General features: G+C 46.7%; 1 protein-coding gene across 3 annotated transcripts in view; it reads left to right on the top strand.

Moving 5' to 3' along the window:
• The window catches only part of GRK6 (G protein-coupled receptor kinase 6), a 729,447-nt gene that overhangs the window by 507,681 nt on the left and 196,007 nt on the right, over positions 1-25,759 (top strand). For all 3 annotated transcript variants that reach the window (XM_069651525.1, XM_069651526.1, XM_069651527.1), the window contains exon 12: positions 15,535-15,743. In XM_069651525.1, coding sequence (XP_069507626.1) covers positions 15,535-15,743 — 209 coding nt within the window. The remainder of the gene's footprint in view (positions 1-15,534; positions 15,744-25,759) is intronic.

Raw genomic sequence — 25,759 nt, 5'->3', positions numbered from 1 at the left:
AGAGTTTGGACACCTTAATTGGCGAGTCGGATGCATGCAATTTATTCTAAACGAAGCCTGTAATCCCAACACTAGACACTGCTACTTTAACAAATGGAAAATATTTGTAGGGTGGTTTAAAAAGTCAAACATCAGCCCAATTTACTGGCCACCATCACATATTGTGCACTCGGGTCTCGTTTTTAATTCATTAAGTCCATCTAGCAGCAGTATCTGCTTATACAACATCGCAGAGTAATGTTTCATGGTGGAGAGTTTGTCGTCAAAGCCTTAATGTAAGGAGTAAAAGGATTTCCCCCCCAATTGCAAACCCAACCCAAAGGATGGGATTTAACAATTGTCCTGAGCCAACTCATAGGCTCTCATTTTGAGCCAATGCATAAAGCAAGCCTCAAAGATCTCACTTACATGGTTGCTTTCCTTTTTAGCCATTACATCTATTTGCAAGGTAATTGAGCTTCAGTCTGCGTCTGTGAGGGAACCTTTTGTCACAATACATAAGAACAAGGGCACGCTTCTCGCCTAAATATATATCGAAATTCCATGTCAACCAATCCATTGAACTGACCGCTTTGTTTCAAAATCCACAAAGCACTGGCTGTTCAAGGGCAGTCATGTACTACCTCAACAAAACCCCTCACAAACGAGCAAGTTCTTTTGTTTCTTTAGCACCTGGGAGAGAAGGGGATCCTGTCTCAAAGGCTGCTTTTTTTGATGGATCGTAAGATGCATACAGCAGTGTTATACGCTGTCAAACAAAACACTGCTGTTTGCACCTTAAGCACACTCCACTCGTGGTACATGGCTTACATTAGCATTCATTTCAAAAGTGCCACTAGAAGCTATCTGTAGTGCAGCCACATATAGTTCAGTGCACACTTTCACAAGACATTGTGTTGACACAGAAGCCAGAAATGATTCACAGTTGGGACAGGCAGTGCTTAAGCATTTATCTGTCTGGGTTCCTTGTATCAACCCACCACCTTCTTCTGGTACTGTTTTCTGGTCTATGCAAAGCATGTGATTCTAAATCGATCAAAAGGCGCACAATAAACATTACATACCTGTAATAATCTTTCTGATTCTTAGATTGCCATGCGCCCAGCCATCCTCTCCTACTTGGGAGTAGAAGGCACCATAAACGGGTTTTATTTGAGGGTTTGTACAACAGTTTTTCACATTCAAATTTCACTATACACTCCATGCAACCTCGGGTCTGAAAAATAATCCGAGGACCTTGACGTTTGAGGGATTATGGGTACAGTGCATGTCACAATAGGGATAGTATTACAGAAACACCCAGTAGATGTCCCTTTTAGAAATCGAAAATAAGTTATGCAGTACTCTGCACCTACCACTGGATGTCATCCTATGTAAAGACCCATAGAGGGTAGAGGGACACGGAATGGCATAGGAGGGTGCATACGGTCCCCTCCAGAAACAGGAGCGAAAGAGGGGGCAAACTGAGATGGGCCTTGTAGGAGTTGGAGTTCTATAGGGAGCCTTCTGCACCGATACTCTTTGTAGTACGACAAACCAACTTAAATCAGTTTTAAGTGCAGCTGCCACATCCGCTTCCCTATGTGAACGTGTGCATATCGGCAGCACTATGCGCTGAGCCCAAAGTTATTGTTAAGATTCCATTTAGTAAATAGTTCGCAAATCTATTGATAACAGTTTGTGATATTTATAATCCATCAATTTATTCTCTCTAAATCCAATCCTAATTGAACAGCCAACACGTGTTTCGACAACCGTCTTTCTCAAGGCTGTTAGTACAATAGATGAACCGGTTCGCATTATTGCCATGCAAGACAAATCTTGAAAAAGCCACAAATGATAACTAAAATATTACATTAGTTAGTATACTAAAATAAAGTACATCAGTACATAACAATGACGGGAGTTGGGGGCGGGTGGGGTGTTGAAGGAAACCAAGTAGACATATAAACTTTTCAGTTCATTTACTCCTTGCCGTACACATATTTAGGTCAACACTATAATACCCAGGTGGTGCGTGACTTATGCCATTTCCTGTCCCCAATACACAGTGGCATGCTTCAAAATCTGTGATTATCATAAATGTTTCCCATAAAATGTTTCCATAACATTTTGATCAATGTATTGTTTTAACACTAGACCCACAAATATTAGTGTATTGGTTGGATGGTATTTATGGTGAATGTGCGGGGGGGCATGCATCAGTGCATGTTAGCTAAACCCCATAAGTGCTTTCATGCTAATAATACACTGATGGGCTTGCTCACCTAAGGCTTCTCAATGGGTGCAACCTGAAATGAGTCGGGTGCAAGAGCTATTAATAATTACACAACACAGTAAGAATTCAATAATCGGGCCATTGGTTGAGGGACATATATAAACATACCGTATAATTGAGGGATATCAAATCTCCTCCTGAATAATTTTCTATCTGCTGGTCATTTACCCCAAAAAAATGTGTGTTGTTTAGGACTAGATCTCAAAATATATCTGGCACCTGCAATGATTGAAATTGTCCATTAGCTTTATGGATGAGTAAGAAGTAGCTAGTGAAAATTGAAAACATTTGATGTCCAATTCACTTGGAGTAAAAAAACTGAGCGTTCGCCCTCTAACTTGTGAGTAAGAAGTAAACATCAAAGATTACATTCTTTTGGAGCCAAATTCATTAGGAGTCAGTAAGCAGAGCGATAGCCATCCATTCCATATGCCCATAAACTTTTAGCAATGATTTCCTATTCAGAGTCGGTCCTCATGCTTTCGCATATCGGCCAGCATTGTTTAGGTTAAATAGCAGGATGACGTGCACGTAGCGCAATGACGTCGCCCGCTTCATGTGCGCATTTGGAGACTTAGTCCAGAAATGTTGGACCCTAACATGCTCTTAATTTCCAATTCGGGATGATTCTAGATTGGCATTGTGGGTGCACAAAAATACCCATTACATGGCGGTCATTAAGTTAGTTAAAGCACATGTTCTTGTCATCAGAAATAAAACATCACATTTATGCTTTTGCAGACAGTACAGCCAACATTGTCAAATGTGTTTTGTAATAGCCCTTTTGATTTTACGATGCAAAAGTCTAGTCATTTGCACAAAAATCACCTGGTTAGTCTAATACCCTTAATATGATGAGATAGATTCATCATCACATGTTTACAAATATCAAAACAGTAATTCAGATATTGTCATGCCAGTTGCTAATAGCAGATGCTTTCTGAATTATCATATTACTACCTAGTCCATATGCAGGATTGGTGCATATACATTCTTATGAAATATTAATGCAATAGCTATATACAGTATTGACTAGATATTCCATTCTGGTGAACTACAATATCGGAATTGCAAACATGGTGTCTGCGCAAGTCAAGGTAAGGCATGTTTTTCAGAAGAATCTTCACTGTCAGCTATATTGGCATCATTTTGCAGAACAGAGCTAGAACATATACATAACGCATGATTGTTTCAGTGCTTTGCTATTGTTGTGCAGTTCGACTCATAAGAATACATTCATCTCGTGTTCCTTGTTTAGGCCGTCTGTTGTGCATTTTAGCTGACAAATACTCCTAGAATCCATTTGTTGTAGTGTTAATGTGAGGTCTCCCTGATGTTTGTTGCATTTCGTTTTCATCAATCCAATGAATCTTTGATCTGTATTTATTTTGTAGTTGATTGCATTCCTGCCAGTGCAGTGCCAATGGCAGTTTCGTGTCTCGACTCCCGAGATTCGATAGATGTTCTTTTATACGTTTGCAGAGCTGTTGTATGGTGCTCCCTATATATAATTATTTGTTGCAAGTGCAAATGATTGCATAAACTACATAGTTGGTTCTGCAGTTAATACTATCTTTAATTTGAATCTCTAAATTATCTTTGTGTCAGAATTTTGTGCAGTCTTTGTGTGCATATGTACATATGCTACATGTTCCACATTTGTGGAATCCTTATGGTTTCAACCATTCTGACCCCGTCTCTGCCATAGTTGTGTCCAAAAATGACGGGCAGAATTTGTTCCTCAGAGTGGGCGCTCCTGTATATGCAAATTGTGGTTTACTGTCTATATGGGCCACTAGATCGATGTCCATGTGTAATAAATGCCAATGCTTCTTCATGATTTTGTACAGTTTCTGTGAATCCGTAGAATACTGTGTAACAATATTAATTCTGTCTGTCACTTTGTGATTTTTGTGCCTTGGACTTGGGTGCACAGGCTCCCATATCTGACCTGTTAATCTTCATAATTTTGTCTTGTGCCTTATTGATTATGGCATCTGAGTACCCTCTCTTTCTGAATCTCTCAGAGAGAAGTGTACATTCTTTTTCAAATTCTCCATCTTTGCTACAAGCTCTGTAAAACCCTCCTGTCGCTATATTTGAGATTGTTGATCTTCTATGGCAGCTATTGGCATGTAATGTTGAGTTGACTTCTGTGCTTTTCCTATATGTTGATGTTTCAATGAGATTGTCCTGAATGTAGATATGCAAGTCTAGAAAATGTATGTTATACGAGTCGCAATGCCCTGTGAGAGTTGAGCCAAATTAGTTCCTATGGAGATACTGCATGTAGATTGCAAATCTCTCTTGAGTTCCATTCCATATGATTACGATGTCATCTATGAATCGCTTCCAGATGACTATATTGTTCTCCTACTCATTGTTGTGGAGTGCATGTTTATTTTCATAATGTGACATGAGCAAGTGTGAGAGCACTGTAAAATGTTCACGTCTTGTGTGTCGTTACTTCTTGCAAAGCTGTCTGTAAAGTATTACCTGACTGGAAACTAAGTCCCTTGAAGGGGCCATGTACCATGCAACAAGTGCCTTCCTCCTGTCCATGGCAAGGTGGAGGTAGCAAGGCGTGCCTCCCCGCACCCTGCATGGACCCAGCATCACACACTGGGTAGTGGTGCCTGGCACCCTTAGCTATCTCAGCCTTTGCAAGTGGAGTCAAGCAGGGGATTTGTTTAGCGGGCATTGTGGATCTAAACTGTAATGTTCATGAGAGGTGCACACCCACAGTAGCAGAGTCCAGTAATTGGATGTCCGAGAACATGGGGCAGTAATAATGTAGGGCAGTGAGAAAACCACATGTTGCATTATGTTCGTCCACCTGCCATAAAGATATTCAAGGGCCTGGTAAGTCCCAAGCTTAAAATCGCCTTGGATATAAATGCAAGACACTCGCTTAAAATAACAATCCCCTCATGAGCTAGATTAGTACAGGAAAAATGTCCAGGGGCAGATAAGTGCCCCCAAATCCAGCAACAACCTGCTGAGTAATGGCAGAGTTTCCCCTTCTCTACCACGTCTCGTAGGGGCTGGTCAAAGCAAGCCCACCAATCACAAAAGGGGCTAGGGACAAAGGAGTCTGGTGACAAAACAATCTGCTTGTCCTTTCGGCTTGCCACTTTGCCCAGGCCACCCTCACAGGATGTGGGAGGAAGAGCCCAGGAACATTTACTGGTCTAAACCAGTAAATGAATATAGTGGCTGTCATATGGGGGGTACCAAGAGCCCACTTAGGCAGAACGTCCATGCTGATCCCATCTAATGGTTGCCTAGAACAAAGGAATCCCTAAAATTGAAACTAGCAGAGAACGGTGATTAATAAATGCATTGCTACCCTAATGGCTACCAAAAAGGTTGATTGGGCTACCAATGTGTTAAAATGGCTTGCACCAAGCCAAAACGGAAGTACAGCTTACCCCCTAAAACCAGTTGTTGGGGAGAATTCTCATTTCTGTGCGAACTGCCTTCAATCTTGGAGATCCCCAGCTCTTTTGCTGGAATTTAAGACTTTTTAATTTTTACCCTGGAGTGAGTGAATCCTTTTTCTCACACTAGTTTGACCTGATTTGGAGTATGTTTCCCCCTTGTTTTTTGTGTCTGGCAAACTCCATAGGCATCTACTTTTTGTTTGGTGACACAACACCTTGAGTGCAGTGTCCCAGAGAAATCCTTTAGATTTCTCAAAAGATTTAAATACCTTTTCTTGGGTGAACTACTGTTCCCCAAGAATACTAAAGTGACATGGACTTTACTTAACTTTTCTCTTTGTAGGTCCAGCATACACCATCTTATGTGGAGTGCTGGGGGGTTACTTAGTAGCCCTTTTTCCGACCTACGCATGTAACAGTTTTTGTTACCTTCGCCACTTTAAATGTCTGGTGACAGTGGTTTCATTTTCCTGCCATTGTGCTTTTATACCGCAGGCTGAATCCTCGGCTCCATTATAGCACCCATGGATGAGCATTTTATCAAAATGGCCCGGTCTTTTTTTTGCCATTTTCTGTTTGTGAGGTCTTTCTTGGATTTTACTTTGCGCGCCAAGCCACGTTTGAGCCCTTTGTTCATTATACATTTGGCGGGCTTCAGTACTGAAACCTGCCTCAGGCTCCAGTGTGTCTGGAAGCTCAGGAAGTGAGGGCGGTTCCTTAAAACCGCTGTCATTTTTCTTTAGGAATGCCTGAATGCACCCAGTCCTAACTGGCTGGCTGTCCTTTCGGGACAGCCAACCTGCTGTTTGAGTGACCGCTAGGCTGCACATGAAAGGGACAAACATGCTTAAAAGTTAAGGTTTATGGGACTGAAGACTCCTGGGTAGAACAACCCGACGAAAAAACCATGAACGAAGCTTGCTGCACCCACCTGGACCGTTGAACTGCCTGGTGAAGCCCTGCTGCTGTGCTGAAACTCCTATTTCTGATCGACAAGAGAAGCTCCGAAAGGGACTTCTTCCCTTGGGTTAGTGGGACCAACTAACCAAGAGACGAACTCGACTGGGCAGCCTTCCCTGACTGGATGTACTCCTTTACTGCTGTAGAAACCGAGTGCCACGGGTCCAGAAATCGTAGTAGAGTGCAACGTCTGTGATCCAGCCAGAAGCTCAGGAGTCTCCCCAGGACTCTCCAGAAGCAGGACGACCAGAGCTCGAGTCACCTCACCGGAGTGCAGGACTTAAGGAGTGAAGGAAGCCCAACCTAGTATCCAAGATCCGCAGTGGTGCTGTTTATCGAGCGCTGAAATTGCGATGCGACGCTGAACCGAATGAGCCTATAGCTGTTGCTGACCTTCGAATTGCTGTCGCAGGAGTCCCCAGACGTCCTCCCTCTTGTCGCCACGACTGAGGCCCAGGAACCCAGGATCTGCATCTCTGCAACCAGACAGAAGCCGTTCTGACTTGGGGTACTTGCCTCAGTGTCTTTAGTTTCGATCTTCGCAAAGGAGACTTGCAGTGGCTACCTTGCTAGAGTTGAGCTCTGCCCTTCACAAGTGTAACAGCTTGTGACGCTACAGTGATTTCTTTTTAACAAACTCTCTAACTTTGTGCAAGACTTTTACTATCTAAGAAGTGCCTCGGCTCCATAGACTTTTCTCCAATTGACCTTGGCTGTCCTGGCTCCCTGCAGACTCTTCTAGTCCATTTGACTTTCATACTTACTGTCCCTCATAAGTGATGCATTGGTTTTAAACTAATATTGCTGGGGAAGGTTTTTATCTAGACCTCATTGGACAATTTAAAGTGTGTGCATGCTCCGAGACCCTGTTTAACCTTTTTCCTTCCTCTAACCTTTCCTTTCTAAAAACCTCAGAATCTACAAAGTGTAATAGTGATATATAAATGCCATTACTGTCCTCGTTGGTGAAGTCACCTCAGGGTGTAGGAAGTGTGTAAGAGTATCTACTAGCTTTGTGTTGATTCTGGAAAAGTATTTTAAAGTGTATTTGGTTGCTGCATATATTGCCCTTTTTAAAGAATGCTTATTTAACTATTGAAAAATAAATTATTTTTCTGATGCTAGTTAATCTGCTTAGAATCACATGCTGTGCATATGGTCCGACATCCAGTGTTAACCACAGAGTATTGCATCTTGTCTTTCGAGGATCGAAAGGGGACTTCGGCATAGGCGTGCCTGTAGCACTATCCACAACGTGACGTGTAGTGTACCCAAAATCCCAGATGCACCGAGGCCCCTCAGATTGTTTTTTTCCGCCCAGAGTACTGGTCGCCCTAATGCGGAGCTCTTACATAGAGTTAGCGTTATTGTCATTATTATCGACTTTGTCGTTATTCCCATTAACTCACTTCGACTGTAGAATCCTGTGAAACAACGCTGAAGACTGCTGTGGACTTTCGACGCCTGTTGATCCCGGCGGCACTGCCGTCCATGTGGCTGGGCTTTCTGGCCGGCCTATACAGTAGGGAGAGTGGGAGGATTGGACATATACTTTACAAGTATGCCTTTCCTCTTTCACCCTCTCTGCTCCCTGGGTTTCATCGTCGCTCTAATTGTCTTTCGCTATGGAAAAGACGCTATTTAGGTTTTGTCCCTCGTGCAGGGCCAAATATCCTTGGAAGGGCGAGGACGCTCGGTGCAACAATTGTCTGCCCCTTGACCACAAAGAAGCGAGTTGTGTGGCCTGTAGCCTCATGTGCCCTAAAACGCTTAAGGCGCGCCACTTAAAGTGTTGGGCGGCCTACGGCATGTCGCAGGCCGAATGTTCTTCCTCACGCTGTTGCAGCCGCCGAAAGTGATGGTGGAACTAGCGATGACCAGGCCTCTGTGTCGGAAGCCATTGACCTAACTGAACTACTCTTGGCCCACGACGCCCACCCCGACGCCACCAGGACTGATGCGATTCATGCTACGGGGAAAACATCTGGCGAAAGGGCGCACATGATCATAACACCAAACACACAACCCAAGGTTCTGCTTCAGCGACTGTCAAAGCGTACCAAAGCGCCAACAGGACCGTCTAAATCTTTGACGGGATACTGTGATCGGCACCCTTCCCTGCAACTGCAGTCGCGGCCTTCGACTGGGCAATCCAAAGTCAAGGGCGCTAACACTAAAAGACACACGGACATCGAAGCGCTCCAGGAGGATGCGCAGACGCCGCTTAAGGGCCGGGTGGCAGCGAAATCCACTGCTCAGCCCCCAGTTCACACCCTGGTTCATCCGGTGGCGTCAATTTTCCGCTCAGTCTCCGGTTCAGCCGGTAGACCGCCCAGATTCTCCTACCATTGCCGACAGCATCGTTATGATTACTCCGGCAGTTTGACTGAAGGAGCGGTCAAAGGAGGCGGCGAAACACAAAGAATGGCCGAGAGATGTGTCAAAAGATACGCCACAGCGCCTTTGTCAGGCACATTAGGGGAGAAATCTCGACGCCACAGGGAAGATGAACCCTTTCCTCCCCTAGACCCCTCTGGTTCATCCTCATGGACCAGGGAGGAATTCGAGGGATGTATGGACAGATTAGAAAAATGTATCTTATTCTGAGGCCCTTGCTCCCAAGAGACCTCGAAGACTTTCCTTCTACCCCTGTATCTAAGTTTCGAAGGACCTTGGAGGAGGAGGATCCACATCAAGAGTTTACTTGTGTCCTCACAGATGAGGATGTTTGTACACTTATGATCAGGATGAAGATGGCACCTTTCTGGAAAAATACAGAGTGGATGATCAGACATGTTTTATGGAAAATTGGGAGGACAGCCGTCTGGTTGATGCTCGGCCCTGGACGTCCCCTACTCCCACCCAGGACCCCAATGTCCTGTGCTTAGATTTCTCCCCCCTCCACTCCGGCTCGGCAAGCCTCCCCGATGGACGACTAGATGGCGTTCAAAGCCATCTTGAAGAAGGCGGCTGACCATTTTCAGATCACCACTCAAGAGGCCTTACCAGATTCTGATTTCGTCGAGGATATACTCAAAGAAAAACCTCTGGCCAGCCAGGCCAACCCCCAATCAAGAGGAGGTTGGCACCTTCTTTGTTGACACCGGCCCAGACCAGGGCGGTAAACCCTAGGGTGAAGAAATTGTGTCGGCCTTCTCCGACCGACCCCGTCTATCAAGGATCATGTCATTCCAGATTCTTTGGTGGTTACCACCACTAGAAAACAGGCTGGTGTTCCCCTGTCTACAGGAGAGGCACCACCCGATAAGGAATCCAAGAGACTTTATGCACTGGGGAAAAGAATAACCACGGCTGCTGCGTTTACCACCCGTATAGCCAATAACACCACGCTATTGGCCAGCTGTGCGGACATCCAGTGGAACCTTCTACAAGAAGGCTTCCAGGAAGTGCCAGAACTTGCAAGGACCAAGTTGCTCGCCATCGTTTCCGAAGGCAAGCACGTGAACCAGAATGTGCTAAAAAAAAAAACTCTGGACGCTGCTGAGACGACGGGGAGAACCCTGGCACAAGGTAGCTTGCTCAAGAGACATGCATGGATAAGGAACTCCGGTTTCAAGCCAGAGACCCAAGTATCACTGTTTAACAAACTTGTTGAGGAAACCAACCTCTTTGGTAAGGCAGTGGACGATGCTCTTGAAACAGCCAAGAAAGAGCATGAGACACTCGAGTACCTTCAACAGATTACCCAGAAACCCTCTCCTCAGAAGAAGCGGCTCCCGCCGGTCCTTTTGCAGGCAATCTCGTTTTTCACAGACCTAGTATAATGCAGGAAACAACTGGAATTCGGGACAAGGGTCTAACACCTTCGCCATTTATTCACCCAGCGGACATCGGCATGGTAGAGGTAGAGGACAAGGTACCAACCCCAGAGGCGCATCCCAGCCTCTGGTCAGAAATGACCTGCAGATCCAGGTCCCCTCCCATACAACCCTGGTCGGGGGTGGCGTATAACATCTTTCCTTATCGCATGGGACGGGATAACAGACCAATATGTACTAAAGACGGTCGCCCACGGGTACTGTATAGAATTTGCCCGACCACCCCAATGCAGACCGCCAAGACACCGGACCACCTGCAAATCCTACTGCAAGAGGTGCAGACCCTTCTAGGAAAGGACGCCATAGAAGCCGTCCGTATTCTACGTGTAAAAAAAAGGGTATTTATTCAGTGTACTTCCTTGTACCCAAAAAGGATCTCACCATGTGACCTGTGCTAGACTTGCGCCCAGCGAACAAGTTTGTCAAACCTCAAACGTTTTGTATGGTCATTTTACAGGAAGTAATCCTGCTGTTGAAACAGGGGGATTACATGGCAACACTGGACATGAAAGATGCATACTTTCATATTTCAATGTTACCAGCGCACAGGGTGTTTACAAAGGTACTGGCAGTAGCGGCAGCACACCTGCGCAGACTATCCATCCCGGTTTACCCTTACCTCGACGACTGGCTCATAACAGGGGAGTCCTACAAAACATGCCTATTGAACACTCAGAAGACAATAGACCTCTCATTCAGTCTGGGATTCTCCATCAATGAGAAGAAATCCAGCCTAGAACCCAGTCAAGTCAAACAGTTTCTAGGGGCTCTAATTCGGACGAAAGACTGCCCCTCCGAGAGGGTTCAAAACATGCTGTTTCAGATCCCTCAATAAGTAGTCAGTCGAGAAGTGGCGGTACGCAAAGCCATGCGACAGTTGGGGATGATGGCTTCCTGCATTTACTTAGTCGCTTGCGCGTCTGCGCATGCGTCCCATGCAAGAGTGGCTCAACAGCCAGTGGTGTCAGGCCAGCGGACATTGGTAAGATCTGGTAGTTGTCTGGCCAGCCCTCATTCTCTCTGCAGTGGTAGTAGAGGGAAAACCTCTTGAAGGGGAAGACCTTCACCATCCCCGCAGTAGAAGCCACTCTCACAACCGACGCATCACTCACGGAGTGGGGGGGTTATCTGCTTCAGCAGAGAGCGCACAGCGTGTGGTCCCCACAAGTAGCGTCCAACCACATCTGTTTGAGCTATTGGCGGTATTCAAAGCACTGAAATTCTTTCAGACAGAGTTACAGGGGAATACAGTCCTGATCTTGACAGACAGCACCACAGCAATGTACTATACTACCTGAACAAACAAGGGGGCACACACTCTCCAGGGCTATCCCAAGCTGTCCCAAAACATTTCGATATGGGCTCTCAAACACCGGGTGTCCCAACACGTTCCAGGTTAACTCAATCTTCTGGCAGACGTGCACAGCGGAGATTTCCCACTGCCCGTAGAGTACGAATGGTGAATGGGTTTTCCCAGAGATCAACTTGTTTGCAACTCTCAATGCCAAGATTACGCCTCCAGGTACACACAGAACCGCTCCAAGGGGAACAGGCTCTGGATAACATGGTCAGGGAAATTTGTTAACGCCCCCCCCCCCCCACACCCTTACTCAACAAGATTGTGCACCCATGTGGGCCAGCCAACCCTGGTTCTTTCATCTGATGGAGATGTCCCTCTCCCTTCCGATAAAACTGGCCTGCCCGTACAACATGTTGTCTCAGGACAGGGGAGAGACACTGCACCCATGCCCGCAAACTCTAAACCTAGCGGCCTGGCTCCTGAGGTCATAGAGTTGGGACACCTTCCACTCCCTCAGAAGCAAGAAAACCCAACACGCTGTAATGCTATTCCAGTAAATGGAAACGCTTTGTTATCTCGTGTAATGCCAAGAACGTCAATTCCATTGACTGTTCCCTTACTCGCATTGTATTGTACCTGACCCACTTGCTGGACTTTGGCCTGGTTTTTAATTCCCTAAAAGTTCACTTAGCTGCTCGCTCAGCCTACACTACGTCCCAACAAAAGGTGTCATGGTGGAAAATACCAGTTAAGGCTTTAATAGAAGGGGTTAAGAGGATTCATCCCCCCCATTTCTAATCCAGCTCCCGGATCGGACTTAAATGTGGTTCTGACTAGAATCATGAGGTCCCCATTTGAGCCTATGCACAAGGCAAGTCTGAAGGACCTTACCTATAAGACAGCCTTCCTAGTAGCGATCACTTCTATTAGAAGGGTTAGTGAACTACAGGCCCTTTCACTACTGTCCAGGGATGAAGTGGTTCTGCGCACTCCCCCTCGGTTTGTCCCTAAATTTATTTCCAAGTTCCACGTGAACCAGTCAATAGAACTGCCCACTTTCTTCCAGAACCCAACTAACATGGCAGAAAGGAGCCTACACACGTTAGATGTGATCAGGGCAGTCATGTTTTACCTGGAAAGAACGAAACCACTGAGAAATACAAACCAATTTTTCGTTTCAGTGGCAGCTGGCAGAGAAGGGGATCCTGTCTCCAAGTCAGCTATATCAAGGTGGATAGTCAAATGCATCACACTTTGTTACACTCTTGCTAAGAGAGAACTGCCCTTCAAGCCTATTGCACATTCTACTCGAGGCACTGTGGCTTCCATAGCATTCATTGCAAATGTTCCCCTAGAGTCCGTTTGCAAAGCGGCAACCTGGAGTTCTGTACACACCCTTACAAAACACTATTGCCTAGACACTCATTCTAGGTCTGATTCACAGGTGAGACAGGCAGTACGAAGACATCTTTTCACTACTGTTCCTTCTCATAACCCACCTCCAACTCTGGGTACTGCTCGCTAGTCTATGCACAGCATGTGATTGTAAGCAGATTAACAAGCATCAGAAGACATGCATTACTTACCGTAATAGCATTTGTGATGATTGTATCTGCTTAGATTCACATGTGCCCACCCTTCCTCCCTGCTTGGGTGGAAGAAATATAGACGTCTTACTACTGTCTCTCTTTTATGTACTCACTCACGTTAGCCTTGGGCTCCCTCATGGCAGAAGAAATGCAATCGGAGGGACGGCGGCGGGTGAGGGATTTTGGGTACACTACACATCACGTTAGGGATAGTGTTACAGACACGCCGATGCCGACGCCCCTTTTCGATCCTCAAAAGACAAGATGCAATATTCTGCGGTAACCACTGGATGTCGGACCATATGCACAGCATGTGAATCGAAGCAGATACAATCATCAGAAATACTATTACGGTAAGTAATACAGGTCATAACAAAAACCTTGAGTGCAAGTGTTATTTGGCTACTTGTATTGGTGGATTTCATTGCTACAGCTCTACAGTTCATTTACCCCTCTTGAGATGAGCCTGGCTGCTCAGTCACACTACCACCTTGTGTAGTACAGGCCTATACCAAAAGGTGGGTTACCTAATACCAAGAGGAAAGGTTTTGTGTAGTCTCCCAAAGGGTTACTACATCAATTCTTGCCGAACACCAGTGTGAGGAGATGAAATCACCCTAAGGCACAAATATGGTGCTTAAGAACCCCTGAGATTGGAGACAGATTGGACTATATACTCAAAAAGAATGAAAAAGGTTTGCAATTACAGGGGGACTTGAGTAGATTTCACTCTAGGCACCAAGATAGGTAAGATATCCAAAGGAAAATGGGGGTGGGGGTGAGGTGGCATAGATAGTGGCCCTAGAATTAGTTCTTCAGTGCAACAGCCAAAATTAGTATGTAAGGGACAGCTTAACAAATTACCCATCTTGGAAACAGTCCAGCAGTCTATTACTCAAGTTCTCAAGGGTACAAACGGCTTCAGTTGGCACAAGGTGTATGCAGACTTTGAGGGCAGACACACCACCACCAGGAGTGCAGCTTGCATCTGTAAATTCACCCATGCACACAGCAAAATATATTCCTCAGCCAAGAGGAGCTTGGTGGGCAGAATACTGATGCAACTTAGGTTTGTGAATTCATGTAAGGATTCAGTGCTTGGCTTGGGGTTTTCATCTTTCACTACATTCATCTCATTGTTGAATTGTCCCAACTACATTCAGTAATTGGATGAAAGCAGATGCGTTGACCCTGTTCTGAAAGCAGCATTGCAGCATTTGTGCTCTGCCAGCCTAGCAGCACCACTGCTCCCCTTGGTGGGGACCCTTCATAGTATGACAAATAAATTCTCCTTCGACCCTGTTCTTTTCTAAAATAGCCAGACCTATCTCCTCCTTCAAGCCTGATCCATGTAAAAAGAACCTTGATCGTACGACCATTTCAATTCCCCCATTCTCTGAACTTGATCAATTTCCACTTTTTGAAGGGCGCACATCAAATGATCAGTGAACACAAATGACTTATGATCCCCAGCTGCTTCCCAGAAAAGGACAATTTCTTTGCGGGTCCTAACAATGAGAGCAAGTTTAGTCATAATGTTCTTGTGGATTGCTTGCTTTATTTTGTAAACTTTCTGAATAGTTTGTATGGTTTGACAGGACTGTGGAAAAGTGTTACTTTACTATGCTTTTACATCTTTGCACATTTTCATCTTTTTGTACAATGCCTTTCTCCCTTTTATTAGAATTTGTTCTACTCCTACGCTTATTAGATTTTTTTTTCTTCCCTGGAAAAATGAGCCAAACCAAATGTGAAAGCATAAATGCAGGTGTACGAACACAAATGCATAAAGGTGCAAATGGATTGGACATGTCACTTATTGGAGTATTACACTAGTTATTAAGTGCTGGGCTACCGTATGAAGAATGACATTTGGGAATTAGACACGTAGGTTCCATTGTACCTTGATTAGAGCCTTTCATGTAATGCATGTGTTGCATGCATCGTGAACCCAGAAGGCCAAGCCCGATCGGTTACAACACGTGGTACACTGGGGTGGAAAGGTTTGTCATGTTAAAGAGTAGGGTGTAAATGTTTGGTCAAGTCCTGTCTTTCCCAAAGGTGCAACTAAGTAGTTTTCAGAATTGCTTTGAAACTGTAACTAAACTCCCTGATTTCTTTGCAGCTCCAGAGGTGGTAAAGAATGAGAGATACACATTCAGCCCAGATTGGTGGGCACTGGGCTGTTTACTGTATGAGATGATAGAGGGGCAGTCTCCCTTCCAGCAGCGGAAGAAGAAAATCAAGCGAGAGGAGGTGGAGCGGCTGGTAAAGGAGGTTCAGGAGGAATATTCCCAGAAGTTCTCAGAGGATGCACGCTCATTATGCACAATGGTAGGAAGGCCAGTCTATAATTTAAGCAGTTAATTATTCAAAATGGTTGGCTGTGGTTAAATTAGCAGCATGTTCATCATAGTTGTGGGCACACCATTTCGATCTACTTGTTTACTCTCCATTCCTGCAGATTTTCTGGAAGTCCTGGCTGCAGCATAACGCATTAGATTATATTTTGCAAAGCAAACTTAAAAAAGGGAGTACCAGTTTACGCCTGAAACCCACAAGCATCTCTGGTCTTTTCTAGACCTTTTTGGGACTGGGCTTTCTCCAGTCCTCATTTACTAGTACCCAACCTCTGTTCCCAGATTGCCATTGACCAGTTTAAATCTTCTTTCTCCAAGGGCCCTTTATCTTGTGGAGCAGAGGAGACAGCCATAACCTAAGGTCAGTAAAGGGGTCATTTTAACTGGGGCAGTGCATTAAAAGGAAGTGTAAAAGTGACGTCTAATGCTTTTACACCTCCATTTAAGGCTTTTCCCCATTTACTTTCTTTTCCATGGCGTTGGACGAGCTCAGTGTCGAGATTGCATCTCTGCTTTGCTGTTCTCCTCTGTCTTGGAAGAGCACCAGGTTTTTCACCGGCTTGAGGTTTGCATGCGTAACAACGGACTGCTATGGAATCCACCTTGCGTTTGCACTTGCTAAATGTCAAGCAGATTTCATAGGAATCTATTAAATGCCACCTGCAAAGTGTAATTTGCAGGTGGTTTATTTTCTATGTGAAATGGAGCACAAAACTGGAATAAAGATGTATTCACTCGGTTTTATTCTTCACTATTGCCATTGGGCTTGGAAATGTTTCAGTTTGCCTGCAGGAAATCCAGCAGTGATCACATGGCAACATTTGTGGTCCCCTGCCTGCAATTTCCACTTTTATTAAAATGACAGTTTAACTCGGTTAATGCAGATCTCCCTGTTAGGAAATATTTTTATTTTTGAAGCTTTTCTATCTACTTAAATGGGACACCAAGTAAACTAAGCTCTAAACGTCAAATTTCCGCTGACTGTGCACCCTAACCTGCTTTTTTGGAAGAGTTGAAGCCTTACTCCTTTGCTCAACTTGCATCATTTTGGGGGCAATGGTCAGAGGCTAGGGCAACCAGTGTAGGGGAACCCTGTCCCCCACTTGCTTATTATAAGCACTACTGACGGTCTTACAGGCATGGAAGACTTGTTTTTCACGTTCATTTTGTACTATGGAGTGGGTAAAGTAGAGCAGTCCCTGCAGTCACAGTGAATGGCAGTCTGTTGTTGCTAAAACAAAGAGGTGATGGCTGGAAGGTTTAAAATGAATCTTAACCACTGGCATTGCTCTGGGCAACCCTCCAGACCACCGTTCTTCACCTGCCAAGCCATTACAGAAGGGCAAAGACCATATGCAAATCAGGCGTTGCCCCACCCCAAAAGGGGCAGTCCCGCCCGAACTGCTAGGTCACATCCCTTCTGCACGAGACCACAAGCATCCCCAAACATGTTTCGCCATTTTTGGGGCTCATCGGTGAAAGCAACTCTTTTGTTTTGCTATAGTCTGTTGTTGCTGACTATTTTTTGTTTGAGGAGGAGCCTACCTTCAAAAGCACCAGAAGTCTGCAGAGTGGGTGAGTGGAGCAGTCCCTGCAGGGGAACGGTAGAACGGCAAACCAGCCAACCCACCCTAAGCCACCTAGCATCAAAAGATGCTGTAAACTGGTGAGTCAGCATCTCAACTTGTTTCCTGTGACAGTTGCGACCACACAACAGTGTTTACAACTACTGGACAAGTCATCCACACAGTCTTGTGACTCTGCTGGAGTAACACAGCGACATACGGACTCGGTCATTTGAGCAAAGTCCCACAACTGTAGCTACATAGAGCTTGTTCGTCATATGAACAGGCAAAAACTGAGTACTAAAGTGAGCAAGGAGACTGCGGGGCCAGTCCCTTTGAACCTCAGCTCGGTCCTACCTCACAAATGAGAGGGAAAGCAAAGAGATATACGCTGAGGAGCGACCATGTATCCTCTTATGATAAAACATGCGCCCAAACTGAGGCGCATCAGTCGACCTCTTTGACTACTACAAAACAGGGAAAAATACCTTCATTCTTTTCCCAGCACCCCCAAAGTTATTCAGTCAAGCCATTCAAGGGTGTGTTGTGTCGGATAACACCCTAGTTAAAATAAACGACATGACAACGGGCAACGCCAATACAGAAAAGTCAATGTGAATTATCAGGACAAGTTCTGACACAGATAGAACAAGCAAACATCACCATCTTTGTTGCTTGCATGAGCCTGTAAATGAAGTACAGGCTGCTGAAAATCTACGTGGGTGTGTCCCCAGGTCTATTCAGAACTCAGGACAAACTTAACAATGTGATACCCGACACATTATTGGCAGATGGCGATAGAATGGATGATTCCATGGTGATGAGAGATTGCAGCTCCTTACCTTTTCAGGGCAATGCGTCAAGTTGCAATGACTCAATGGATGGTGCCTTAAAGACCCCTGCTGCCTTAAACTTGGTCTTGCAATAATTTATACGTCTATATGACACCGTGGCTCACGAAGTAAGGATGAACACGCAGTCCCTAAATGAGCTAAGTCACTTCTGGTGAATGCGGTATTGCCAGGGGCACCAAACAGCAGCAAGAGCCCTGTGACTTTGTGTTCCTCCGAACCATTTCAGAAACTTGTGGAATTAAGTGACTGTAGCTACAGAAGCAACATCACCAGAAATCATGACCTTAGACGGAACTTTAACAAAACGCAATTCCGCCTAAGGAGAAACAAAACAAAAACATGAAAGGACTAAAAATTTCGAATAAAGGAGATCTCACGTTTCTGCGCAATATCGCTCTTGCAGAAAACAGGATTAACCGAAAGAAGATCTACTGGATAAATGATGAGTCAATGCAAAGATGTCATGGTGGAGGTCACAAAAGGCAGTAAGAAACTCCCTTCTATTAAGTCTCACCAGGCTGCACAGCAAATAAAAGAAGCCTCTTCGGAAAAGGTTCTGAAGGAGAAAAATGACTCCTGTGATATCAAACATACTGTTACTCCCAACAGTGGACTCATTATAGGACTTGACCAGAAGGAAAAATGAAACGAGGTGTACCAAAAACACACAATAATGAACACAAACGGAAGGCACGCACCCCAAGCAGCCCAAAGGAGAAACAAAGGGTCACATGTGGATGTTTGTCCTAAACCGGTCTCTCAAGCTCAAGTTGGCCAAAATAGTCTCGCAATCTGTCCAATGGCCTTAAATGAGGAAACCGTGAAGAGCAGTAGTCTGTTTTGATAGGAATCCGCATACTTCCTTGCGAAGCAGACTGTAACATTCCATTTAACAGGAGCAGATTGCTAACTCTGACCTCAATTCCACAACTAAGTACTATATCATTGGAGGACAAAGTAGGTCCGCCTATTCGACTTAGATTACTTGGGGAAAGTGTGCCACCCATTTCCACTCTAAAATGGTGGAGGAGTTGGCAATCGAGCAACAGGAGGAAATCCTACTCCTGGTTTACGAATGTTACTATGCACGCCAATCCGAAAATAGGATCTGATCAAGCGAATTCTAGGATCAAAGTAACTAGTCACTTCGACAAAGACTGCCAGGTAGAAATCATTCACAATCAAGAAGCGTTGAGTAGGGGTTTGCTTTCCTCTGTTTTGCCAACCACAATCCGAAACAGACCAGGTTTCATCTAATACCTGGCATACCCCCAGTTGGAACGCTAAGGACACAATTCCTTCTTGAATGACAATATCAATGTGAAGTGGGAACATTTTTTAATTCTTTTGAAGGAAATCTGGTTGAGGCCAACTCCTGTGTGGGATGGTTTTGGGATCATATTCAAATCCGCCAAAAAAGTAGGCCAATGGGAGGGCTTTTAACAGCCGTAAGGGAACTAATGCCCTAACAGTAACTGAAATCACCACAAACTCTGCGATATTGGCCATGATGATCAGACACAAGGGTGTAATCTCTTGTGTTCCGTTGCTCCTGATGATAAACATTTATAACAACCAACTGAATATTATCCACAAGGTTGTCTTATTATAGCAGGGGATTTCAATTGTCAGTGCTTAGTTGCAGATTTTGACTGGGATGATCTGGAAGGGGACAGGAGAATTGTCACAACACACAGTGGGGAAAGCCAACCTGGAAGGGATCTGGTCAAGATTTCTCTTAAGGTGGGCCTTCACCCAAACTAACTTATTAAATGTAGGGCTTCTCAAAGACACACCAATGGGGTCTAATGCTTTTGCTGCCTCTTTTATTGATGACATCTTTGTTAAAAATGTTGAGGTTAAAAAAGTGGGATGTTTGGAAATCGTGGAATTGAAGTACAGCGATCACGCAATGCTGCAAATATCTCTGGCTATAGGAGGATTCCAGGTTGAAAGTGAGCCAACGTCAAAATAATCCTTGGTGGTCTCTAACTTGGGAAACTGGGTAGCCCAGTACTTTCACAACCCAAAGGAAGTGTTATTAGAGTGGTGGAATAAGTTGAGTAGTCGAGAAAGTACACAATCCAGACTCAAGAAACCGAGAGAGAAAAGGCCGCTCAATCAACTACATATGCCTGGTCATCCCAACAGAGAGAAATATGATAGCGTGGTTCAAAGTCATAAACGCACAATGCGGAAAGAAATTAGGAAGTTGCTCAAACTAAGAGATATTACCTGGTCAGAAAAAAAAGATCCTAAAACAATGTTTCGATGGGATTGTGTCCTCCGACTTATTCCACATCTATGACAGGTAATGTCCACAGCTGCGCTGCTTCGGAAAATTTTCAGCAGAGGGCGTCCTGCATCGATCCGTTGTCCCTCGAGGGCCTCCGCCTAGGGTCGACGTCACCGGATGTTATATATAGGACGCATGGTGCCAGTAGCCTGTTCTGTTTTTTCCGCAAACGTGTTTGCTTCGGAATCTCAACACGCTCGATTTCTTTTCTTCGTGTACGATGTCTTCATCCTCTTCTACTACCCCGAAGTCGGGCTTTAAAAAATGCTGGGACTGCGGTTCAAAGATGTCCCTCACGGACCCGCACGACATCTGCCTCTGGTGCCTCGGCGAAAGCCACGCCACCGATTACTGCGAGGATTGCCATTCCCGGATGTCTAAGGCCGTGCCGGAACAGAAGGGGAAATTGAAGGTAGGTAGGGTGTCTAAGCCCCGTAAATCGAACTCCGCTGGGCTTTCAACTGATGACTTGAGGGGCGTCTGTCCATGTCGGCGAAAATCCAGGGGGGTCTCGGTTCAGGAGTGGTTCCCGCCATTCCTCTGCCTCGTCGAGGCATTCTAGGAAGCACCGTCACCAGTCGTCTTCCCCGTCCTCGTCGGAGGACGACTCCGCCTGACGGTTGACTTGTCCCACCAAGTCTTCGTCGCCGGCCGATTGGGATCCTTCCGCCGGCAGATGTTAGCGATTTTCGATTCGCAAGGCCCAGTTCCGTCCGCACCTTTGAAAGAAGCTGGCAAGGAATGGGCACCTTTCGGCTCGGGCGGTCGGCACGATCATCGGGAGCTGTTGAGGTCCTGCTCGGACCAGGGAGATCGCCATAGCCATGCCAGATCCAGGTCCCGGTTCTCGACGGCATCGAGACCGTCGTAACCTGTGAAGCCTTCGAAGAAGGCATTGGCTCCATCGGCGCTGTCTGTTGAGGGGCTCTAGAGGCTCCGGCCTCAAAGAAGTCATCGACGCCATCAGCGCCGTGGCCGTCGAAGGGCACTCTCGTGGGTCCGCCCTCAAAGTTGTCGAAGTCGTCGGCTCCTCCGTCGACGTTGACGCCGATTCCCTCTGCGCCCTCGATGCCGTTTGTGGATGATTTGCTGGAGGTGTCCCGGGGGGCTGTGGAACCTCAGAGGGAGGCTCTCAGTAAGTCTGCGAGGCCTGTTTTTGAGCCTGATTCTGTTTCTCCTCCTAGATTGGAGTTTTTCCAACCTTTACAGGATATTTCAGAGGTTGAGGAACTGTCTGATGAGGAGATGGCAGTGCCTCCTGATGACCTTTTGTCTGGGCATAGTCAGATGGTGGAACTCTTGTCAGTCATTGCATGACGCTAGTGGCCTTGACACCTCTCCAGAGGTGGAGTTTGGCCGACCTGAGCCTGGGGCGCTTGCAGATTCCTCCTATCTGCGTCTCATGTCGAGGGTGACAGAATACAAGGGGTGGTCTGCTCCACCTGTTGTTTTTGCTCAGGATGATTTTCCAGACATCCTGGATCAAGGTCCACCCACTGACCCGGTGTTGCCATTTCACATGGCTTTGCAAAGAAGGGTGGTGGCGGCTTAGACTGCTCCGGAGGGTCTACCGTCAGTTACTAAGTCGCTTCCGAAGAAATACCGCCCATCCAATGGTGACCCCTGCTACTTATTGCTGCACCCTACTCCGGAGAGTTTGGTGGTGCAGGCGGCTACGGCCTCCTTGAAGTAGGCTGCGTACCCTACCATCCCTCCTGAAGGAGACGATAAGCTCTTTGATGGTTGGGCGAAGAAGGTATTTTCGGCTGGGGGTATGGCGTTGAAGTCGGCCAACTCCACTTGTGCCTTAGCGAGATTCACACACACTGTGGAACTGTGCGTCTTTGGCGGCTGAGCATATTCCCGAAAGGGAGGAACAGGATGGTTTTCTAGCCCTCGTGAAAGATGGCAAGGATGCCATGTGTGAATCCGTTCAATCGGGTCTGGATGGCAGACTGTGTCAGCCGGTCCATGGCTGTGAGCACCGTGGTACGCAGGTTTGCGTGGTTGCGGAAGTCAGGGTTTGCTCCTGATGTGCAATCCCGTCTTCTGAACATGCCCTTTAATGGAGTTCATCTGTTTGGCAGCAAGGCTGACGAGAGCCTTGAGAGGTTGCAGACCTCCAAAGCTGCAGCGAAGTCTTTGAGCACTGCAGTACGTCAACCTCCGCCTCTTCGTCCTAGGGGACAGCAATGGAGGGGAGGTTCCTTTCGGTACTACTCTTTTGTTGGTAGATTGAGAGGAGCTGCAAGTCAAAGGGGCCACCGTAGGAGTACCCGGGGTGGAAAGCAAGGTACTCTGGGTGCCAAAGCACGAGCAGTTGCCTCTTTGCCCTCAGGCGCAGCCGCGTCCGCTCAGTCATGAGGCCATGTCCCATGGTTCGCCGGTTGGGGGCAGGCCTGCGCAGCATCTTGGAGAATGGCGGGCCATTACTTCAGATGTGTGGGTTCTGGAGATCATAGCCCACGGCCACTGTTTTCCCTTCCAGCAAAAGCCTCATCACAATCCACTGGGGAAGCTCTCTTTGAAGCGTCCCAATCCGCTCCTTGCACAGGAAATCCTATCCCTGCTGGAGAAAGGCGCCATAGAACAAGGGATGGTGTTCCCCTTATTTTTTTATCCAGAAAAAAGACAGGGGATTGAGACTCATCATGGACTTGCGTTGGTTGAACAAGTTCCTCAGGAAGGACAAGTTCAAGATGGTAACTCTTTCTCAAGTCCTCCAGGCCCTTCAACTTCAGGATTGGTTGGTCTCTCTGGACCTCAAGGATGCTTACTTTCATGTGCCGATTCATCCCAAGAACACTAAGTACCTGAGGTTTGCGGTTGGCGACTCGCATTTTCAGTTTCGGGTGCTGCCGTTCGGATTGACCTCCGCCCTAGGGTCTTCACCAAGCTGATGGTGGTGGTGGTGGCAGCGTATCTCAGGAAAGGAGGGATTCAAGCCTACCCCTACCTGGACGATTGGTTGGCCAGGGCGCGCTCTCCCCAGCAAGCCCTGGATCATTTGTCACCTGCCACTCCCTTCACAAGCTGGGCTTCTCCCTCAATTTAAAGAAGTCTACCCAGCGGCTCCGATACATTGGAGCAGTGCTCGACGCATCCATGGGGCAGTGTTCGCCTCCCCAGGTGAGGGCTCATCACATTCTGCAGATGGTGGACAAGTTTCAAGGTCCCCAGAGTCTCCCGTCGTTCGAATTCTTGAGGTTGCTCAGCCTCCTGGCATCCTGCATTTTCCTGGTGCCAGAGGCCAGGCTGCGGATGAGATCCCTGCAGTGGGCTCTCAAGATGCAGTGGTCGCAGTTCTCTGGCAGGATGTCTGATCCCGTTCAGAGTCTGACCTCGGTCGCCCAGGATCTTCTATGGTGGGCCGACAAAGGCAATCTGATGAAGGGAGCACCATTTTGGCAACCTTGGCCGGAGGTGACTATCGTGACGGACGCATCCCTCACAGGTTGGGGCGATCATGCCAACGAGTTGAGCTAGCGGACATTGGTCTCCGTCTGAGTCCAGACTCCACATCAATCTGTTGGGGCTGAGGGCCGTCGGGTTAGCCCTGAATACTTTTCTGCCGTGTGTGCAGGGGAAGAATGTCCTGATTATGACGGACAATACAGTGGCCATGCACTACCTCAAAAAAAGGGGGGCAGGGTCACTCCCGTTGTGCAGGGAGCAATGCAGCTCTGGTTCTGGGCCATCCAACTGGAAATTTCGATCTCGGCAGTTCATCTGGCCGGGGACAAAAACGCGGCGGCGGACGCTCTGAGCAGGCAGAGCACGGTCTATCATGAGTGGGAGCTGGCTCAGGAAGTTCTTTTTGAGATCTTTGCCGTTTGGGGAACCCCACAAGTGGATCTCTTCGCCACCAGTGTCAACCGGAAGTGCGAGAGATTCTGCTCGCAGGAATTTCCCGCAAGAGGAGCCTTGGGGGACGCGTTCATAATGGAGTGGTCCTTCCCACTGCTGTACTCATTTCATCCAGTCCCCGTCATTCCGCAAGTGTTGTGGAGGTTACGGAGGTTCGGTTCCCGAATGATCCTCCATTGCTCCGGCATGGGCCAGGAGAGCGTGGTACCCGGACCTTCTAGACATGTCAATCTTCCCTCCACGCCGTCTTCCCTACCGAAACTATCTGCTCTCACGTGAGGGTGGTATGGGTTCTCCATCCAGAGGTCAAGTCGCTCAGCCTTCATGCTTGGTATCTGAAAGGTTGAGGTATAAGGATTGGGACCTCTCCAAAGACGTGATGGAGGTGTTGCTTTTGTCTAGAAGGCCCGCAACGAAATCCCTGTACCGTTGCCATTGGAGAAAGTTCTGCGACTGGTGCAGGGTACAGAATGTGGATCCTTTCAATGTTCCATTCCTTTTGGTTTTGTCTTTTTTGCTTTCTTTAGCCCACAAGGGCCCACAAGTGGGTACCATTAAAGGTTACCTGGTGGCGCTGTCAATATTTAAGCGCTCGTCTGAGGAATGTTCTTATTTTAAGATTCCTTTTGATTTCTCAGTTTCTAAAAGGCCTAACTAATGTGTTTCCACCGTCGCCATTCCAGGTGCCGGGATGGGATTTGAATTTGGTTTTAAAGTTATTAATGGGAGCTCCGTTTGAGCCCTTACATTCTTGTCCATTGCGACTGTTGTCCTTTAAAACTGTTTTTAGTTGCAGCTACTTCCGCACGTAGAGTGAGTGAGTTGCAGGCACCTTCCGCCAAGCCACCCTTTACTGTTTTCCATAAGGGCAGGGTTTTCCTGTGGGTGCGGCCTTGCTTTTCTTCCGACAGTTGTGTCGGAATTTCATTTCAACCAGAAGTTGATTCTTCCGGCGTTTTATCCTCTTCCACTTCCTGGTAAGGAAGAGGAGAGTCTCCATAGGTTGGATACTAGTCAAGCTTTGAGTTTCTATCTCACGGATGTCCCGGGTCAGAGTGGACGATCAGCTCTTTGTTGGTTATACTGGAAGGTGCTTGGGTCAGGCTGTTTCCAAACAGACCTTGTCTAGATGGATCATTTAGACGATCTCTGAGTGTTACCGTTTGGCGGGAAAGGACCCTCCAGTAGTCTTACGGGCTCACTCTACTAGGGGTGTGGCTGCATCCAAGCTCTACAGAGGGGCGTTTCTATTCGCAATATTTGCGAAGCAGCAACATGAGCCTCTGTCCATACTTTTGTGAGACACTATTCCTTGGACTCCATCCATGGGCAGGATTTGGCCTTTGGTAAAGCAGTCCTCTATTCAGCCATTTGATTGGGCATTCTAAAATTGAACATTTTTTCCCAC

This window comes from Ambystoma mexicanum, chromosome 3p (genome assembly GCF_040938575.1).
Source record: "Ambystoma mexicanum isolate Mex_15411 chromosome 3p, UKY_AmexF1_1, whole genome shotgun sequence".
NCBI classification, from domain to species: domain Eukaryota; kingdom Metazoa; phylum Chordata; class Amphibia; order Caudata; family Ambystomatidae; genus Ambystoma; species Ambystoma mexicanum.
The sequence above is the reverse complement of the archived record's forward strand: the minus strand, read 5'-3'. Positions and strand labels throughout refer to the sequence as shown.